Source organism: Sorex araneus, chromosome 6 (genome assembly GCF_027595985.1).
Source record: "Sorex araneus isolate mSorAra2 chromosome 6, mSorAra2.pri, whole genome shotgun sequence".
In the NCBI taxonomy this organism is placed as follows: domain Eukaryota; kingdom Metazoa; phylum Chordata; class Mammalia; order Eulipotyphla; family Soricidae; genus Sorex; species Sorex araneus.
This window is the reverse complement of record NC_073307.1, coordinates 168061053-168076027: the sequence shown is the minus strand read 5'-3', so window position 1 is coordinate 168076027 and position 14975 is coordinate 168061053. Positions and strand designations below refer to the sequence as shown.

Here is a 14975-nt window from a genome sequence, read left to right as displayed (position 1 = left end):
GAGTGTGAGTTTGAGTACATGAATGTGCGAGAGGGAAAGTGTATGTGACTAAATGTGTATGTGAGTGTGAGTGTGAGTTTGATGAGTATGTGAGTGTGAGTGTGAGTTTGTGTGAGCATGAGAGCATGTAAGAGTGTGTGAGTGTGAGTTTGTATGAGTACATGAGTGTGTGAGTGAAAGTATGCAAGTGAGGATGTGAGGATGTGTGAGTGTGTGAGTGTGTGTGATGAGAGTGTGTGAGTTTGTATATGTGAGTGTGAGAGTGAGTGTAGAGTGTGCGTATGTGAGTGTGTATATGAGAGTGTGTGTGAATGTGCATATGTGAGGGTGTGTGTGAGTTTGTGAGTGTGTGTGAGAGTGTGAGTTTGTGTATGTGAGTATGAGTGTGAGAGTGTGTGTGTTTGTGTGAGTGTGAGGGTGTGTGTGTTTGTGTGTGTGAGTGTGTGAATTTGTGTGTGTGAGTATGAGTGTGAGAGTAAGTGTGTGTGTGAGTTTGTGTGTGTGAGTGCTGTGGAGGCCAGGAACCATTGCCTCTCCAGCCCAAGGTCTGTGCCTTGCTCGAAGCTAGATCGGGGTCTCTGGAGCTGAGTGGCGGCCTTTGTGGCGAGATGCTGAGGTTGGCCCCCGGGTTGTGTGAGGGTTCCAGGTGGGCAGCTGAGGATGGGAGAACTGGGTGACTCCTTCTGCCCCCGGGGAGGACACAGGCCCCAGGGCCCACCGTGACCTTCTCTGGTCTGAGTCGGTAGCCGGGCCACAGAGGGGCCACACCCTGCAGTGAGAGTGGGCTGGCCATCCAACCAGGTCACTGTCCATCAGCCCCGTCCCCAGAAGCAGTGCCAAGGTGGCTGTGGGGTCAGAGGGGCCAACTGAGCCTGAGCCAGCCCCATCCTGAGTCTCCTTCCTGGACACTCAGGGACTCTGGGGACCCCTGGGGTTTCACAAAGCGGGGTCCCCCCAGGACCCTGCCCCAAGACGCCGGCCTCTGCTGCTTTCAGTGGCCAGGGTGATTGCAGGCAGGACCCTGTGGCCAGCCCCGCCTCTGAGCCTCAGTGTCCTCCCCGGAAGGGGATCCCTTGGGGCAGGCACGTAGGCCCCCCTCCCTGATCTGAGGCTGAGCTGGGCAGAGGCCTGGCCTGCGGTTATCTGCGGCTGACGCACGGGGGACGGAAGCAGTGCTGATAGCTGTGTTTGTGGGGAGCCGAGACTCCCTCCTGGCTCGGGTGAGGGGCATCGCACCCCACTCTGAGTCACAGCCAGTTCCTGGGGGCCAGGATCCGGGGGTGTCCCCGCTGGGCCCCTGGAGAGAAGCCTTTTCCTCCAGGACAAGGGCAGGTGGAGAGACGCCCTCCCCACCCAGGGCAGGCGCCCCCACGGGCACAGGCCAGGCTGCAACCCTCAGGTCTCACCCCCGTCTCAGCTCTCAGGGGGCAGTGAAGTCCCAGCAAACCCCCAGTAGGCGGTGGGTGTGGGGGTACAGAGGTGGGAGTGCAGATGTGTGGGTGGGGGTAGGAGGGTGCAGGGGTGATGATGGAGGTGGGGGGGGCATGGGAGCATGAGGTGGGCGTGCAGGGGTGGAGATGAACTGGGGATGCAGGGTGAGGGTGGCAGTGCAGAATGGGATATGCATGTAGGGGTGCCTGTAGGGGTGAAGGCTTGGGTGGGTGTGAAGTTTGGAGGTATGGGGCTGGAGAGAACGAGTGGAGCTACGGGGTATAGGGGTGGGTTGGGGGATGTGGAGGCCATGGGGGTGCAAGTGTGGGGGTACAGCAGTGAGGAGTGGGGGTGCAGAGGTGAGGCTCCAGGGCGGGGGAGCAGGGTTGGGGTAGGGTGCAGGGAAAGGTGACGGTGTGGGGCGTGGGAGTGGCCTGTAAGGAGAAGTGCAGGGTGGGGTACGGTGTGGGGCCTGGTGCCCTCACGTCTCCGCAGCTTGCAGGGTCTAATTCACTCAGTTCTCAGCCGTCGGCCCCAACGGAAGCGGCCGGGCACCCCCTTTCCTCAGGCACGCGAGAGGACCACGACTCGGGTCTGCTGAGGGGTCCCCACACGCCCCGTGCCCTCAGCAGGAAGTGGGCAACGGCAGCACCTTACAGGAACCGTTGTCTGCAGCCAGGAAGTTCCTGCCAGGCTTCAGGGGTACAGGGAAGCTGCCGCAGGGAGCCAGGTGAGTCGGGGCCCCCCCACCCCACCCTCTCCCCGGGTGGGGTGAGCGGGAGAAGGTGCGAAGGTAAATTTGATTTTCTGGCGGGGCTGCTCTGATTTGGAACCGGTGTTTGTTTATTGAATCACTGTGCAAACAGTGTCCTTCCCTGAGGTGGCCGCAAGACCCAGGGCTGTGCCCCAAGATTCCACCATCCCCAGGCCTGGCCCCACTGCCCACTGGACAGCAGCTCCCGCTGACCAGCACAGCTCAGGAAACACCCACACACCCCCCACTCCCAGACCAGACACCCTCAGCATCCCACAGCCCCCTCGGGGTTCTGCGTCTGCCGTGATTCAGGAGCGGGGGTGCCCACAGACCCTCCCTGGCCAGTGCTTCGGCAGGAAGTCCTGAGGACCTGGGCACCACCAGCATCCCCCTGACCTACCTCGTGTCCAGAGGACAAGCGCCAGCCCCATCCCCAGCTCACACGGGGACATCCTTGCTATTGTGGCTGGCGGAGAGGGTGCAGGTCCTTCCCTGGCTGGGAGGCAGGTCAGGGAGGAACCCTGAATCCATGGACACAAGACAAGCACCCAGACACACGGGGTCCTACCGACCTCGAGAGCAGTAGGACAGACCTGGGGACACCAGCTGGACACACAGAAGATGTGTGTGAGGGGCCCACTGGGAGCTGCAGCTGCCCCCAGCAGAGACGGCAGACTGAGGGGGTTGTTCCTGGGCACGGTGCATTGGGAAGACGGAAGCTTCTGGTACTGACCAGGGCAGGGCAGGGGAGCCTGGAGCCATGTGCCTGGCCCTCAGGTATAGGGACTATGGGGAAATGCAGGTCACGTGTCTGTACCTCAGAGAACTAAAGCACAGGACTCTGGGTCCGTCCCCCCAGCCCAGCTCACAGGCAGTTCCCACAGCCCCAACTGCCCCTGCACCGTGCTGTCTGGACTCGTCTCTGCACTGTCATCCTGGCACCCTGGACCCTCTCTGTGGCTTCTAAATATCGCCCTACACTGTGGTTTCTGACCTGTGTCCCTGTTCCATGGTCCCTGTTCCGTGGCTCTCACCATGGTCCCTGTTCCGTGACCCTCACCGTGGTCCCTGTTCCGTGGCCCTCACCGTGGTCTGTGGTCCGTGGCCCTCACCGTGGTCCCTGTTCCTTGGCCCTCACCATGGTCCCTGTTCCGTGGCCCTCACCGTGGTCCCTGTTCCGTGGCCCTCACCGTGGTCCCTGTTCCGTGGCCCTCACCGTGGTCCCTGTTCCGTGGCCCTCACCATGGTTCCTGTTCCGTGGCCCTCACTGTGGTCCCTGTCCTGTGGCCCTCACTGTGGTCTGTTGCCCCTCACTGTGGTCCGTGGTCCTGGCCCTCACCATGGACCCTGTCCTGTGGCCCTCACCATGGTCTGTGGTCCGTGGCCCACACCGTGGGCCCTGTTCCGTGGCCCCTGCACTGTTGTTCTTCACTGTTGTTCCTATGGTGCCATCACCAACCTTCACAGAGCACCCGGGTGCTGCCCTCCACCGTCTCCCTCTCTCCCACTGTGACCAACGTGCTGGTCCAGTGCCTGCACACCCCCACGTCCCTCTGTGCCCATGCAGGCTACTTTGGGGACTCTGATTTGTGGCATTCTGTCCCCGTCACACGGCGACTCGGCCTGCGTGGTCTGTGGTATGGTCCTGGGCCCGTATCCCCTGCCACGCTCATGTTCCATTTGGGGGACCTTGTGGCCACTGCTGTATGCCATCATGGGTGTCTTGTCCACTGCTGAGTTCTTGGATTCTGGGGTGGGGGTAGATTTTCTGGAGTTTTCTGTGGAGGTTCTGCATGGGGCCAGAGCCATGCGCTTCCTCCTCTCCTCCCTCCCGTGGCTCGCTCAGCTTGTGAGAAATGGGTGCTGAGGCTGGATTCCCTGCCCCGCTGTGGACTGCCCTCTTCAGAGGCACTTTTTGCCTTCAATTTTTTTTTAATTGAATCACCATGTGGAAAGTTACAAACCTTTCAGGCTTAAGTCTCAGTTACACAGTGCTCAAACACCCATCCCTTCACCAGTGCACATATTCCACCACCAAGAACCATGGTAGGAGCTGGAGCAATAGCACAGCGGGTAGGGCATTTGCCTTGCACGCGGCCAACCCCGGTTCGATTCCAGCATCCCATGTGGTCCCCTGAGCACTGCCAGGGGTGATTCCTGAGTGCAGAGCCAGGAGTAACCCCTGTGCATCGCCGGGTGTCACCCAAAAAGCAAAAAAAAAAAAAAACAAGAACCACAGTAAACCTCCCCCCACCCCCCTTCCCCCCACCCCGCCTGTGTAGCTGATAAATTTCACTTTACTTTCTCTTTACTTTGATTACATTCAATATTTCAACAAAAAACTCACTATTTATTGTTTGTAGTTTCCCCCCCCCCAAAGTCGGACCTGCTGGAAAGGAAGCATTTGATAATTTGTTTTCCATTGCTGAGAATGAAGAGATATGAGGTTGTGTGGCCACAATAGCGGCCGCGAGGTTCTGGATTTCTGTATTTTAGTAACTAAGTCCAGAGAAATTTCTGAATTTGCGTCATTGCAAGCTCGTATCTCTCTGCTACTCTATATGAGTGCAGTCTTTCTAGGTCTGTCTCTTTCTTTCCGACTCTGCCTTCAGTTTGTTTTAATTTAACGTTTTCATACCGCATTTCATGGAGGTGCTGTGGCTTTCCATAGTGTGAATGCTTGTTTCATGTGTGCGTCATTCCAACACCATCCTCGCCCCCAGAAGGCTGCCTCCTCCCGCCAACCTGCCCTCTCCCAGCCCGACTCACGTCGTGGGCCAACTCTCCGCACTGCTGCCTTTGCCTCTTGCTCCTCCCTTGCCCTGTCGCCACGTAAGCCATGTCCGAGAGAGACTGTTCTGTGTCTGTCCCTCTCCCTCTGACCGACTCCACCAGAGAGACAAATCGCATGGCCTATTCATTCTTACAGCTGCGTAGTATTCCAAGTGTAAACGCACCACTACTTCCTGACCCATTTACCCGTGTCAGGTGTTTGGGCTGTTGTCCTGGACGTGCATTGAACACAGACGTGCCAGAACACAGACACTCCTCAGAGAGAGCGTGTTCTCTTATCAGGAGCTGTTGAACTTCGCAGATGCTTTCCCAGCCCGTGAAGGGGGCCCCGTGGGAGGGGCATGGAGTCCTGGAGCAGTGAGTGACCCTGTGCAGGGACCTGGCCACGGGCAGCCGGGGTGTCACTTGGTGAGGTCTGTGCTGCTGTGGCTGGGAGGTGTCCCACTCCTTTCTGGTAGGCTGGATCGGGGTGCTTCCTCCTGCGGAGACAGGAGCCTGCAGTTGGCCGAGCCCTGGCTCTCTGGAATCAAACATCGCGACTTCATTTCTCCCTCCTGGTGGCTGAGGGGGCTGGAGAAGCCCCACCTGCTGGCTGTCGGTCTGTGCATCACCCCCACCTCCCCCCTTCCGGCTCTCCCCGCCAAGTCCACAGGGACTGAGCAGCCCCTACTGGCCCGTCCAGTCTCATTGCCCACCTAAGCTTTCGGGGCCCTTGACACCCCTCCCACAGCCTGTCTGGGTGTTTGCAGATTTGGAGAATTTCCTGTTAACTTTGCAGCCCGCTCCTAATGCAAGTGCACGTGAGGGCCAGGCAGCCGTGGCCGAGCTGGGGCTGCAGGCCCCCGTGGGGCTCCCGCATGTGGGCACGCATCCCCCATGCGGTACGTGGGGTGTGGGGTCCCCTGTGTGGGTGTGGGTCCCCGTGGGGCTCCCCGTGCAGGGTGTGGCCCGCTGCGGTGGGTGTGACTAGCTATATCCGGGTCAGGGCAGGAGGGGATGGGGCAGGGACCAGGAAGGAGCCTGGGGGCAGGTCAGTCCTGGGTTCCACCGCAGACGGGAGTGGCACCTCCTCGGCGGCCCCTGGGCCGTGCGCTTGCTGCCCTCCCCACCGCCTCTGTCCACAGCTGTCCGGCTGCACCGCGGCCCCTGAGGTGCCCCTACCAGCTGCGGCCTCCCCCGATGCCCTCCCCAGCCCCTCCCACCTCTGCCTCACAAACAGCGCTGCCTCTGACTTTCTCCCTCGGCCCTTACCTTATGCAGGGTTCTGGAATGTTCCCCATGACCAGAGAGGTACTGTGGCTTCCTAAGACTGAGGGCCGTCTGTCTGGAATGACCCCTGACCCACACGCTCAGGTTCATGACCTTTGGCCTGCAGACCACTTGGGCCTCTGAACCCTCCACAGCTGTCCTGCTCCCACTGTGGGGTCCCACCGCACCTGCCCAGGAACCGCTCTCGGGGGTCACAGTCCCACTGTCCCCTCGCTCTTGCCCTCTGGGGCCTCTCGGATCAATGTTTCCTCTAGAACATGCCGTACGGGGAGGCAGTGCGACACGCAGACGCCCCGAGTAGGGGAGCCCTGGCCCCCAGCCCCCGCAGCCCCCGCGGGCTGATGGTCGGGGGGTCTCCTTCCTGGGTCCCCTGAGCAGCCGCGGCCGCGCCCTTCTGGACGGTCCACCTGGGAAAGCACAGGCAGGTTCACTTCTGGGTCAGAGGTCAAGCCTCTGCCTCCTTCAGTTCTTCTGTTTGTTTTCCTTTGGGGCCACTCCCAGCTCTCGCCTGCAGTGCTCTGCGGGAGGGGAGGTGCCCGGGGGTCGCGCCGGGGCCTCTCCCCACCCTTCCCTGGGCAGTTTCACCTGGGCCACACGCCCTGCACAGCGCCTGTGTGTCTGTTTGTCCGTCCGCACAGCATGAGCGCCGACCCTCTCTCCGGCTGCCTGTGCGTGTTTGCTCAGGTCTATCCACCTGTCTGTCCCGTGTTTGCCCTCATTTGTCTGTGCCATGTTTGTTCACCTCTGTCTGTCTGTCCTGTGTTTGTTCTCGTCTGTCCGTCTGTCTGTCTGCTGGGTTTGCTCCTGGGCCTTCCCTCCCTGGGTGCCGCTCCTGCTGCTATGGCCACTCGCGTAGCCACTCACAGGCTCCACGCCTGCCTGTACTGGTCACGCACTGTGGGCACGGGGTCCCGGGCAGCAGCGCCACCCCAACCCGCTGCCCGAGGGGCCCGTCCACCAGCTCTCCCCTACCCTTATGGCCCTACCCACCATTGCCTGCTCTGCCCTCACGCCCCCGCCACTGGCACCCCTCTGCCCTCACACCCCCGTCACTGGCACCCCTCTGCCTCACGCCCCTGCCCACTGGCACCCCTCTGCCCTCACGCCCCTGCCCACTGGCACCCCTCTGCCTCATGCCCCTGCCCACTGGCACCCCTCTGCCCTCACACCCCTGCCTGCTGGCACCCCTCTGCCCTCACACCCCTGTCACTGGCACCCCTCTGCCCTCACACCCCTGCCTGCTGGCACCCCTCTGCCCTCATGCCCCTGTCACTGGCACCCCTCTGCCCTCACGCCCCCGCCGCTGGCAGCCCTCTGCCCTCACGCCCCTGTCACTGGCACCCCTCTGCCCTCACACCCCTGCCTGCTGGCACCCCTCTGCCCTCATGCCCCTGTCACTGGCACTCCTCTGCCCTCACACCCCTGCCTGCTGGCACCCCTCTGCCCTCATGCCCCTGTCACTGGCACCCCTCTGCCCTCACGCCCCCACCGCTGGCAGCCCTCTGCCCTCACGCCCCCGCCTCTGCCCTCACACCCCTGCCCGCCGTGCCCTCTGCCCACAGGGCTGCTGTTGCAGGCTCTCCCCACAGCTGACAGCCCTCAGGGGCGCAGTGAGCCCATGTGGTTGTGAGCTCTGGGATGAGTCCCACTGTGTCCTGACCGTCACCTCCTGCAGCTGGGACCCCGCCTTTGCCCACCAGGCCTCGTACAGGCCCCCCATCAGGGGCCCTCGGATCAGGCAGACTTGGAGGCCAGGCCAGGGTCCTGGGGCTCAGGGCGAGAGGGAGAAGGAGGCGCTTGGTAGTGGGGTATGTGAAGGAATGTGGGGCCCGGCCTCTGCACCCCGGCACCCGGCGTCCAGCGCTGTCCAGACCCAGGGAGCACCCCTGGGCCCACCCGCACAGAGGCCCCCTCTCCCACTACACCCTCCTCCCCACCAGCCCCCTTCTCACAGCGGGGGCCTGGCGGGCAGACCCTCTCTCCAGCTGGAGGCGCAGCCCCCACCGGGACCCCCGGCGTTCCAGGGCTCGGCCTGCCGCCCTCCACAGGCTAGACCCTGGGACAGGGAGGCCGCTGGCTGGCCCTGGCCAACCGCCCTCCGCGGCCCCACCAGAGCCAACATCCTGCCTGATAAGCAGGGTTCACGTCACGCTCCCACGCGCTTATCGCCGGGTGTGCCAGGAGCCCCCGCAGCACCAAGCGGGCACTGGTTGCTACCCTCCGGCACGACCAGTGCCAAGGGCCACCCCACCAGGTTCTGGAACCGAGCTGCCCAGGGTGCTCTGGGAATGCCTGACCCCAGAAGACAAGGCAGGGGGGCGCAGAATGATGGGGGCACCACTGGGGTGAGACAGCTGCACCCACACTGGGGGGCCAGGGAGGCTGGCTTGGAGGTGCAGCTTGCCCCTCCCAGGCCTCCCTAAAGGCACACAGTCCCCCCCCACCTGGGCCCTCCAGCCACGGCAGCCCAGCCCCCACTCATGCGTCAGAGCCGTACTCCAAACAGCCAGGGCAGGGGCAGGGCAGAAGCCCAGGAGGAGGAGAGCATCCCAGATCCATGAGCTGTGAAGGGGGTGATGGCCCAGGTGACGATCCAGGGAGTGACGCCCAGTGTCGGCCCTTTATGTCACATCTGATGGACTCTGGGACAAGGATGCTGACCCCAGAGCCCCAGCCCTGTGTCCCTCCTGCGTCAGTCCCTACAGGGTGCTGGGCTCCTTGACCCAGGTCAGCTCCTCACATCCCTCCACAAGTTCCTGTTTTGAGGGTCCCCCAGAACAAAACAGACCCATCTTGCTGTAGGAGCAGGTGGTCGTGGCCATCCCGAAGAGCGGCCCAGGAGCCCTGGAGGTGACACTTCACCGGTCCCCGGGGACCACTCAACCTGGACTTGAGGGGCCCCGCACGTCTGTTCTTGTCCTGCCTCAGTAGCTGCACATGCCACAGGTGGAGTGAGTGACGAGCCCTCGGGGAGGGGCCACGCCCAGTGGGGTCCCCAAGGAGGTTGTATGGGGGGACATGTGGGTCAAGGCAGGAACCACGAGAACCCTGGAGCCCCAGGAACTGAGGCTAAAGAAATTTCCCCACAAGCCGTCCTGAGCCCCAGCGGCCGACCTGGGTGCTCTGGGAGGCATTTCTCTTGTCTTCAAGTTGCTGGTTTGTATCACTCATCACAATAGCCTAGGTTGGGGTGCCCCTCACTCCACAGGTGACGCTGCTTGGCTGTACTTGCCCCCCACCAACATCACCGTCGCCCCAACATCAGTGCCACTACCACCATCACCAATATCAATAAACTGCTACCATCTGGAGTGGACCACTGCCAACAATACCAACATTCCCACCAACACCACCACACCAATGTCAACACCAATGCAGCCACCAACATCACCAAAATCAGTGCAACCACCAACATGACCAACACCAATGCAACCACCAACATGACCAACACCAACGCAACCACCAACACCAACACCAATGCAACCAACATCACCAACACCAATGTAACCAACACCAATGCAACCAACATCACCAACACCAATGCAACTACCAACACCAATGCAACCAACATCACCAACACCAATGCAACCACCAACACCAATGCAACCAACATCACCAACACCAATGCAACCACCAACACCAATGCAACCACCAATACCAATGCAACTACTAACAATACCAAAACCAATGCAACCACCAACATCACTGACGCCACCAATGCCATCACCAACACCAATGCAAGCACAAATACCACCACCATGCCCCCACGAACACCAACGTAACAACACCACCACAACACTAATAAACTGCTACTCCATAGGAGCTGACCACTGCCAGCAATATCGCCACCACTACCAACAACAACAACACCAACACCAATGAACTGTTACCACACTGGGGCTAACCACTGCCAGTAACACCCCACCACTATTACCAACACTACCACCAACACAACCATCAATGACAATAAACTGTTACCACACTAGCACTGACCAGTGCCAGCAATCAACACCGTCACCAATACCACCACCAGCACCACTACTGCCACCAATACCAATGCCAACAACACTGCCACCAGCACCAACGCTACAGCAGCAGTACTGCCACCAGTGCCACAACATGGTTTCGTAATGGTATTGTGGGCACCACCCACAGACTCCCAACACCCGTAACACCATTAACAGCACAACACCCAATGACCACCCCCAACTGCCACCTTATGCTCCTTACACCTCACGGAGTTTCTGCAGGTGGAGTGTGGTGCTGTGCTGAGCTTCTGCCCACAGGGGACTTGGCCAGCACACCGGTAAGTCATGAGCCTGGCAGGTCATGAGCATACACACAGCTCATTCCTTCATGTTCGTCCACTCCACAATGCTTGTCCAGCTCTCCTTGTCCTTTGTAGCTCACTGGGAGGGGGACAGAGTCAGTTCCTCTGAGGTGAGGCTGATGCCAGGTTCAGAGAGATGAGAGTGAAAGACAGCCATCTCTGAACCTGAGAGGGTGACAGAAGAGGATAATGTGCCCCCAGTCTCACTGGCACTTGCCCGTGTACCATAGGAGGGTGGCATGAGACCTACTGGTGATGGGGTGGCAGAGGAACGAAGAGATGGAGGAGAAAGATGGAGACAGAGAAGGAGATGGAGATGGAGATGGAGACAGACAGAGATGAGACAGAGACAGAGATGGAGGCAGAGACAGAGACAGAGATACAGAGATGGAGACAGAGATGAAGCCTGCCAGCAGCGTGCCCCGGCCTTTGTGGTCATGGGATTAGCTGCTGCCCTGAGTGCAAGTGGATGAGTCCCTGGTGACAAAAGACCCCGGGGCTGGCCCAGGATGTCCCCCAGCTCGGCAGATGTTCCTGGTGCTGGGGTGGATGAACAGGAACTCTGTGGGGCTCAGCCGGCAGGCAGGCTCTGCCAGAGCACCCCAGGCGGAGCACCAGGACCCTGATAGCCCCTCTTTGTGCCAGGAGCTGCCCCCACTCTCCTGACACCCCACTTGGAAAGTGGCCCCAAGGCCTGCACCTCCATACTAGGCTGCACCGCGGCAGCCTTACACCTGACCTGGGCTGGACTCTGGGAGGGAGGGACATGGGATGGGAGTGGGTGTCGGGTGCAGGGGTGGAGCGTGGGGGCTGTGGGGATAGGGTGAGGGGGGCAGAGGGTAGAGTGTGGGGGTGGGGCGCAGGGGTGAGGTGGGGAGTGGGATGCTGGGGAAGGAGCACAGGGGGAGGGATGCAGAAAGGGGGGCTCTGGGTGCTCCTGTCCAGCGTGCCCCCAGGATGGGGTCAGCAGTGGGGCTCTCTGCCCCTCAGCCAGCCGGTGGTGCCATCCTGTCCCTGGGGAGCAGGCAGGGATGGGGGCACTCGCCTGCGTCCCGAGCCACGTCCCCTCTAGATTCCTGGGGAGAGGCCTCTCCGCTCCCACGTCAGCTGTTCCTTGTCCTTGTCAACCCCACGTGGTGGCCAGTGCAGGGGCCTCTTGGAGACCAGGGCTGAGGGCACAGAAAGGACGTGTGCAAGGGTGTGTCGTGGCCAGCAGGGTGAGGACACATGAGGGCTGCGGCCGGGAGGGGAAGCACTGGCACCCCGGGGCCCCCCTTGTCGCCCTACACCATCCCAGGTTCCCAGGAGCAATGGGCGGGGGCCACACGGATGACGGATGCGACCTGTTTACATACAGGGCCGGCCCCTGTATGTTGTTTGTTGGTTGCTAAACAAACAACCGCTGGTTTAGCAACGAGAGTGATAGGGTTTTGATGACAGCTGCGTGCAGAACTGGGGGCGGGGGAGACACAGAGAGTGACACAGACAGAGACAGACACAGACACAGATGAAGAGACAGAGAGACGGAGACAGATATACAGGTAGAGAGAGGCACAGAGGCAGACTCAGAGACAGAGACACGGAGACAGAGAAAGACAGAGACGGGGCAGTGACAGAGATGAAGAGAGGCAGAAACAGACAGAGACAGATGAAGACACTGAGGAGAGGAGGGGACATGTGCAGGCAGATGGAGGTGGGCAGGGCTGTTCCACAAGCGGTGAGTGGCAGAGGGTCCTCGAGGCTGGAGATTGAGCCTCAACTTCATACTCGGCACCCCCCAGCCAGCTCTGCTGCCTCAGGGCCATCTACCCTGTATGCTGCGGCCCAAAGACCCCAGCTCCAGAGAGCCAGAGGGAGGAGGGGGTTGCCCCAGCAGGCAGAGGGAGGAGGGAGGGACTGCCTCAGCGGTCAGAGGGAGGAGGGAGAGAGCCCCAGCAGTCTGAGGGAGGAGGGAGAGCCCCAGCAGTCTGAGGGAGGAGGGAGAGAGCCCCAGCAGGCATAGGGAGGAGGGAGAGAGCCCCAGCAGTCAGAGGGAGGAGGGAGAGAGCCCCAACAGTCAGAGGGAGGAGGGAGAGAGCCCTAGCAGTCAGAGGGAGGAGGGAGAGAGCCCCAGCAGTTAGAGGAGGGAGAGGGTAGTCTGAGCAGTCAGAGGGAGGAGGGAGAGCCCCAGCAGTGAGAGGGAGGAGGGAGAGCCCCAGAAGTGAGAGGGAGGAGAGAGAGCCCCAGCAGTCAGAGGGAGGAGGGAGAGAGCCCCAACAGGCAGAGGGAGGAGGGAGAGAGCCCCAGCAGTCAGAGGGAGGAGGGAGAGAGCCCCAACAGGCAGAGGGAGGAGGGAGAGAGCCCCAGCAGTTAGAGGAGAGGGGGTAGTTTGAGCAGTCAGAGGGAGGAGGGAGAGCCCCAGCAGTCAGAGAGAGGAGGGAGAGAGCCCCAGCAGTCAGAGGCAAGAGGGAGAGAGCCCAAGCAGTCCGAGGGGGGGTAGTCCAAGAAGTTAGAGGGAGGAGGGAGAGCCCCAGCAGTCTGAGGGAGGAGGGAGAGAGCCCCAGCAGTCAGAAGGAGGAGGGAGAGAGCCCCAGCAGCCAGAGGGAAGAGGGAGAGAGCCCCAGCAGTCATAGGAAGGAGGGAGAGAGCCCCAGCAGTCTGAGGGAGGAGGGAGAGAGCCCCAGCAGTCAGAGGGGGGAGAGGGTAGTCTGAGCAGTCAGAGGGAGGAGGGAGAGCCCCAGCAGTCTGAGGGAGGAGGGAGAGAGCCCCAGCAGTCCGAGGGGGGAGGGGATAGTCCGAGAAGTCAGAGGGAGGAGGGAGAGCCCCAGCAGTCAGAGGGAGGAGGGAGAGAGCCCCAGCAGTCAGAGAGAGGAGGGAGAGAGCCCCAACAGGCAGAGGGAGGAGAGAGAGAGCCCCAGCAGTTAGAGGAGAGGGGGTAGTTCGAGCAGTCAGAGGGAGGAGGGAGAGCCCCAGCAGTCAGAGGGAGGAGGGAGAGAGCCCCAGCAGTCAGAGGGAGGAGGGAGAGAGCCCCAACAGGCAGAGGGAGGAGAGAGAGAGCCCCAGCAGTTAGAGGAGAGGGGGTAGTTCGAGCAGTCAGAGGGAGGAGGGAGAGCCCCAGCAGTCAGAGGAAGGAGGGAGAGAGCCCCAGCAATCAGAGGGAGGAGGGAGAGAGCCCCAGCAGTCCGAGGGAGGAGGGAGAGAGCCCCAGCAGTCCGAGGGAGGAGGGAGAGAGCCCCAGCAGTCAGAAGGAGGAGGCAGAGAGCCCCAGCAGTCAGAGAGGGGAGGGGGTAGTTCGAGGAGGGAGAGTTTCAGCAGTCAGAGGGAGGAAGGAGAGCCCCAGCAGTCTGAGAGAGGAGGGAGAGAGCCCTAGCAGTCTGAGGGAGGAGGGAGAAAGCCCCAGCAGTCTGAGGGAAGAGGTAGAGAGCCCCAGCAGTCAGAGGGAGGAGGAAAAGAGCCCCAGCAGTCAGAGGGAAGAGGGAGAGAGCCCCAGCAGTCACAGGGGGGTAGTCCGAGAAGTTAGAGGGTGGAGGGAGAACCCCAGTAGTCTGAGGGAGGAGGGAGAGAGCCCCAGCATTCCGAGGAAGAGGGAGAGAGCCCCAGCAGTCAGAGGGAGGAGGGAGAGACCCAGCAGTCAGAGGGAGGAGGGAGAGCCCCTGCAGTCTGAGGGAGGAGGGAGAGAGCCCCAGCTGTCCGAGGGGGAGGGGGTAGTTCGAGAAGTTAGAGGGAGGAGGGAGAGCCCCAGCAGTCTGAGGGAGGAGAAAGAGAGCCCCAGCAGTCAGAGGGAATAGGGAGAGAGCCCCAGTAGTCCGAAGGGGAAGGGGGTAATCTGAGCAGCCAGAGGGAGGAGGGAGAGCCCCAGCAGTCAGAGGGAGGAGGAAGAGAGCCCCAGCAGTCAGAGGGGGAAAGGAGAGAGCCCCAGCAGTCAGAGAGGGGAGGCAGTAGCTCGAGCAGTCAGAGGGAGGAAGGATAGAGCCCCAGCAGTCAGAGAGGGGAGGCAGTAGCTCGAGCAGTCAGAGGGAGGAAGGAGAAAGCCCCAGCAGTCCGAGGGAAGAGGGAGAGAGCCCCAGCAGTCAGAAAGAGGAGGGAGAGAGCCCCAGCAGTCAAAGAGGGGGGTAATCTGAGCGGTCAGAGGGAGGAGGGAGAGCCCCAGCTGTCAGAGGGAGGAGGGAGAGCCCCAGCAGTCTGAGGGAGGAAGGAGAGAGCTCCAGCAGTCAGAGGGAGGAGGGAGAGAGCCCCAGCAGTCCGAGGGGGTAGGGGGTAGTTCGAGAAGTTAGAGGGTGGAGGGAGAGCCCCAGCAGTCAGAGGGAGGAGGAAGAGAGCCCTAGCAGTCAGAGGGAGGAGGGAGAGAGCCCCAGCAGTCAGAGAGGGGAGGGGGTAGTTCGAGCAGTCAGAGGGAGGAGGGAGAGAGCCCCAGCAGTC

The 14975-nt window shown here is 61.4% G+C and overlaps 1 protein-coding gene across 1 annotated transcript in view; it reads right to left on the bottom strand.

Moving 5' to 3' along the window:
• Positions 1–5026, bottom strand: part of MUC5AC (mucin 5AC, oligomeric mucus/gel-forming) — a 32183-nt gene extending 27157 nt beyond the window's left edge. The window contains exon 1 of the mRNA XM_055143845.1: positions 4955–5026. Within this exon, the coding sequence (XP_054999820.1) occupies positions 4955–5026 (72 nt within the window). The remainder of the gene's footprint in view (positions 1–4954) is intronic.
• Between the last annotated feature and the right edge of the window lie 9949 nt (positions 5027–14975).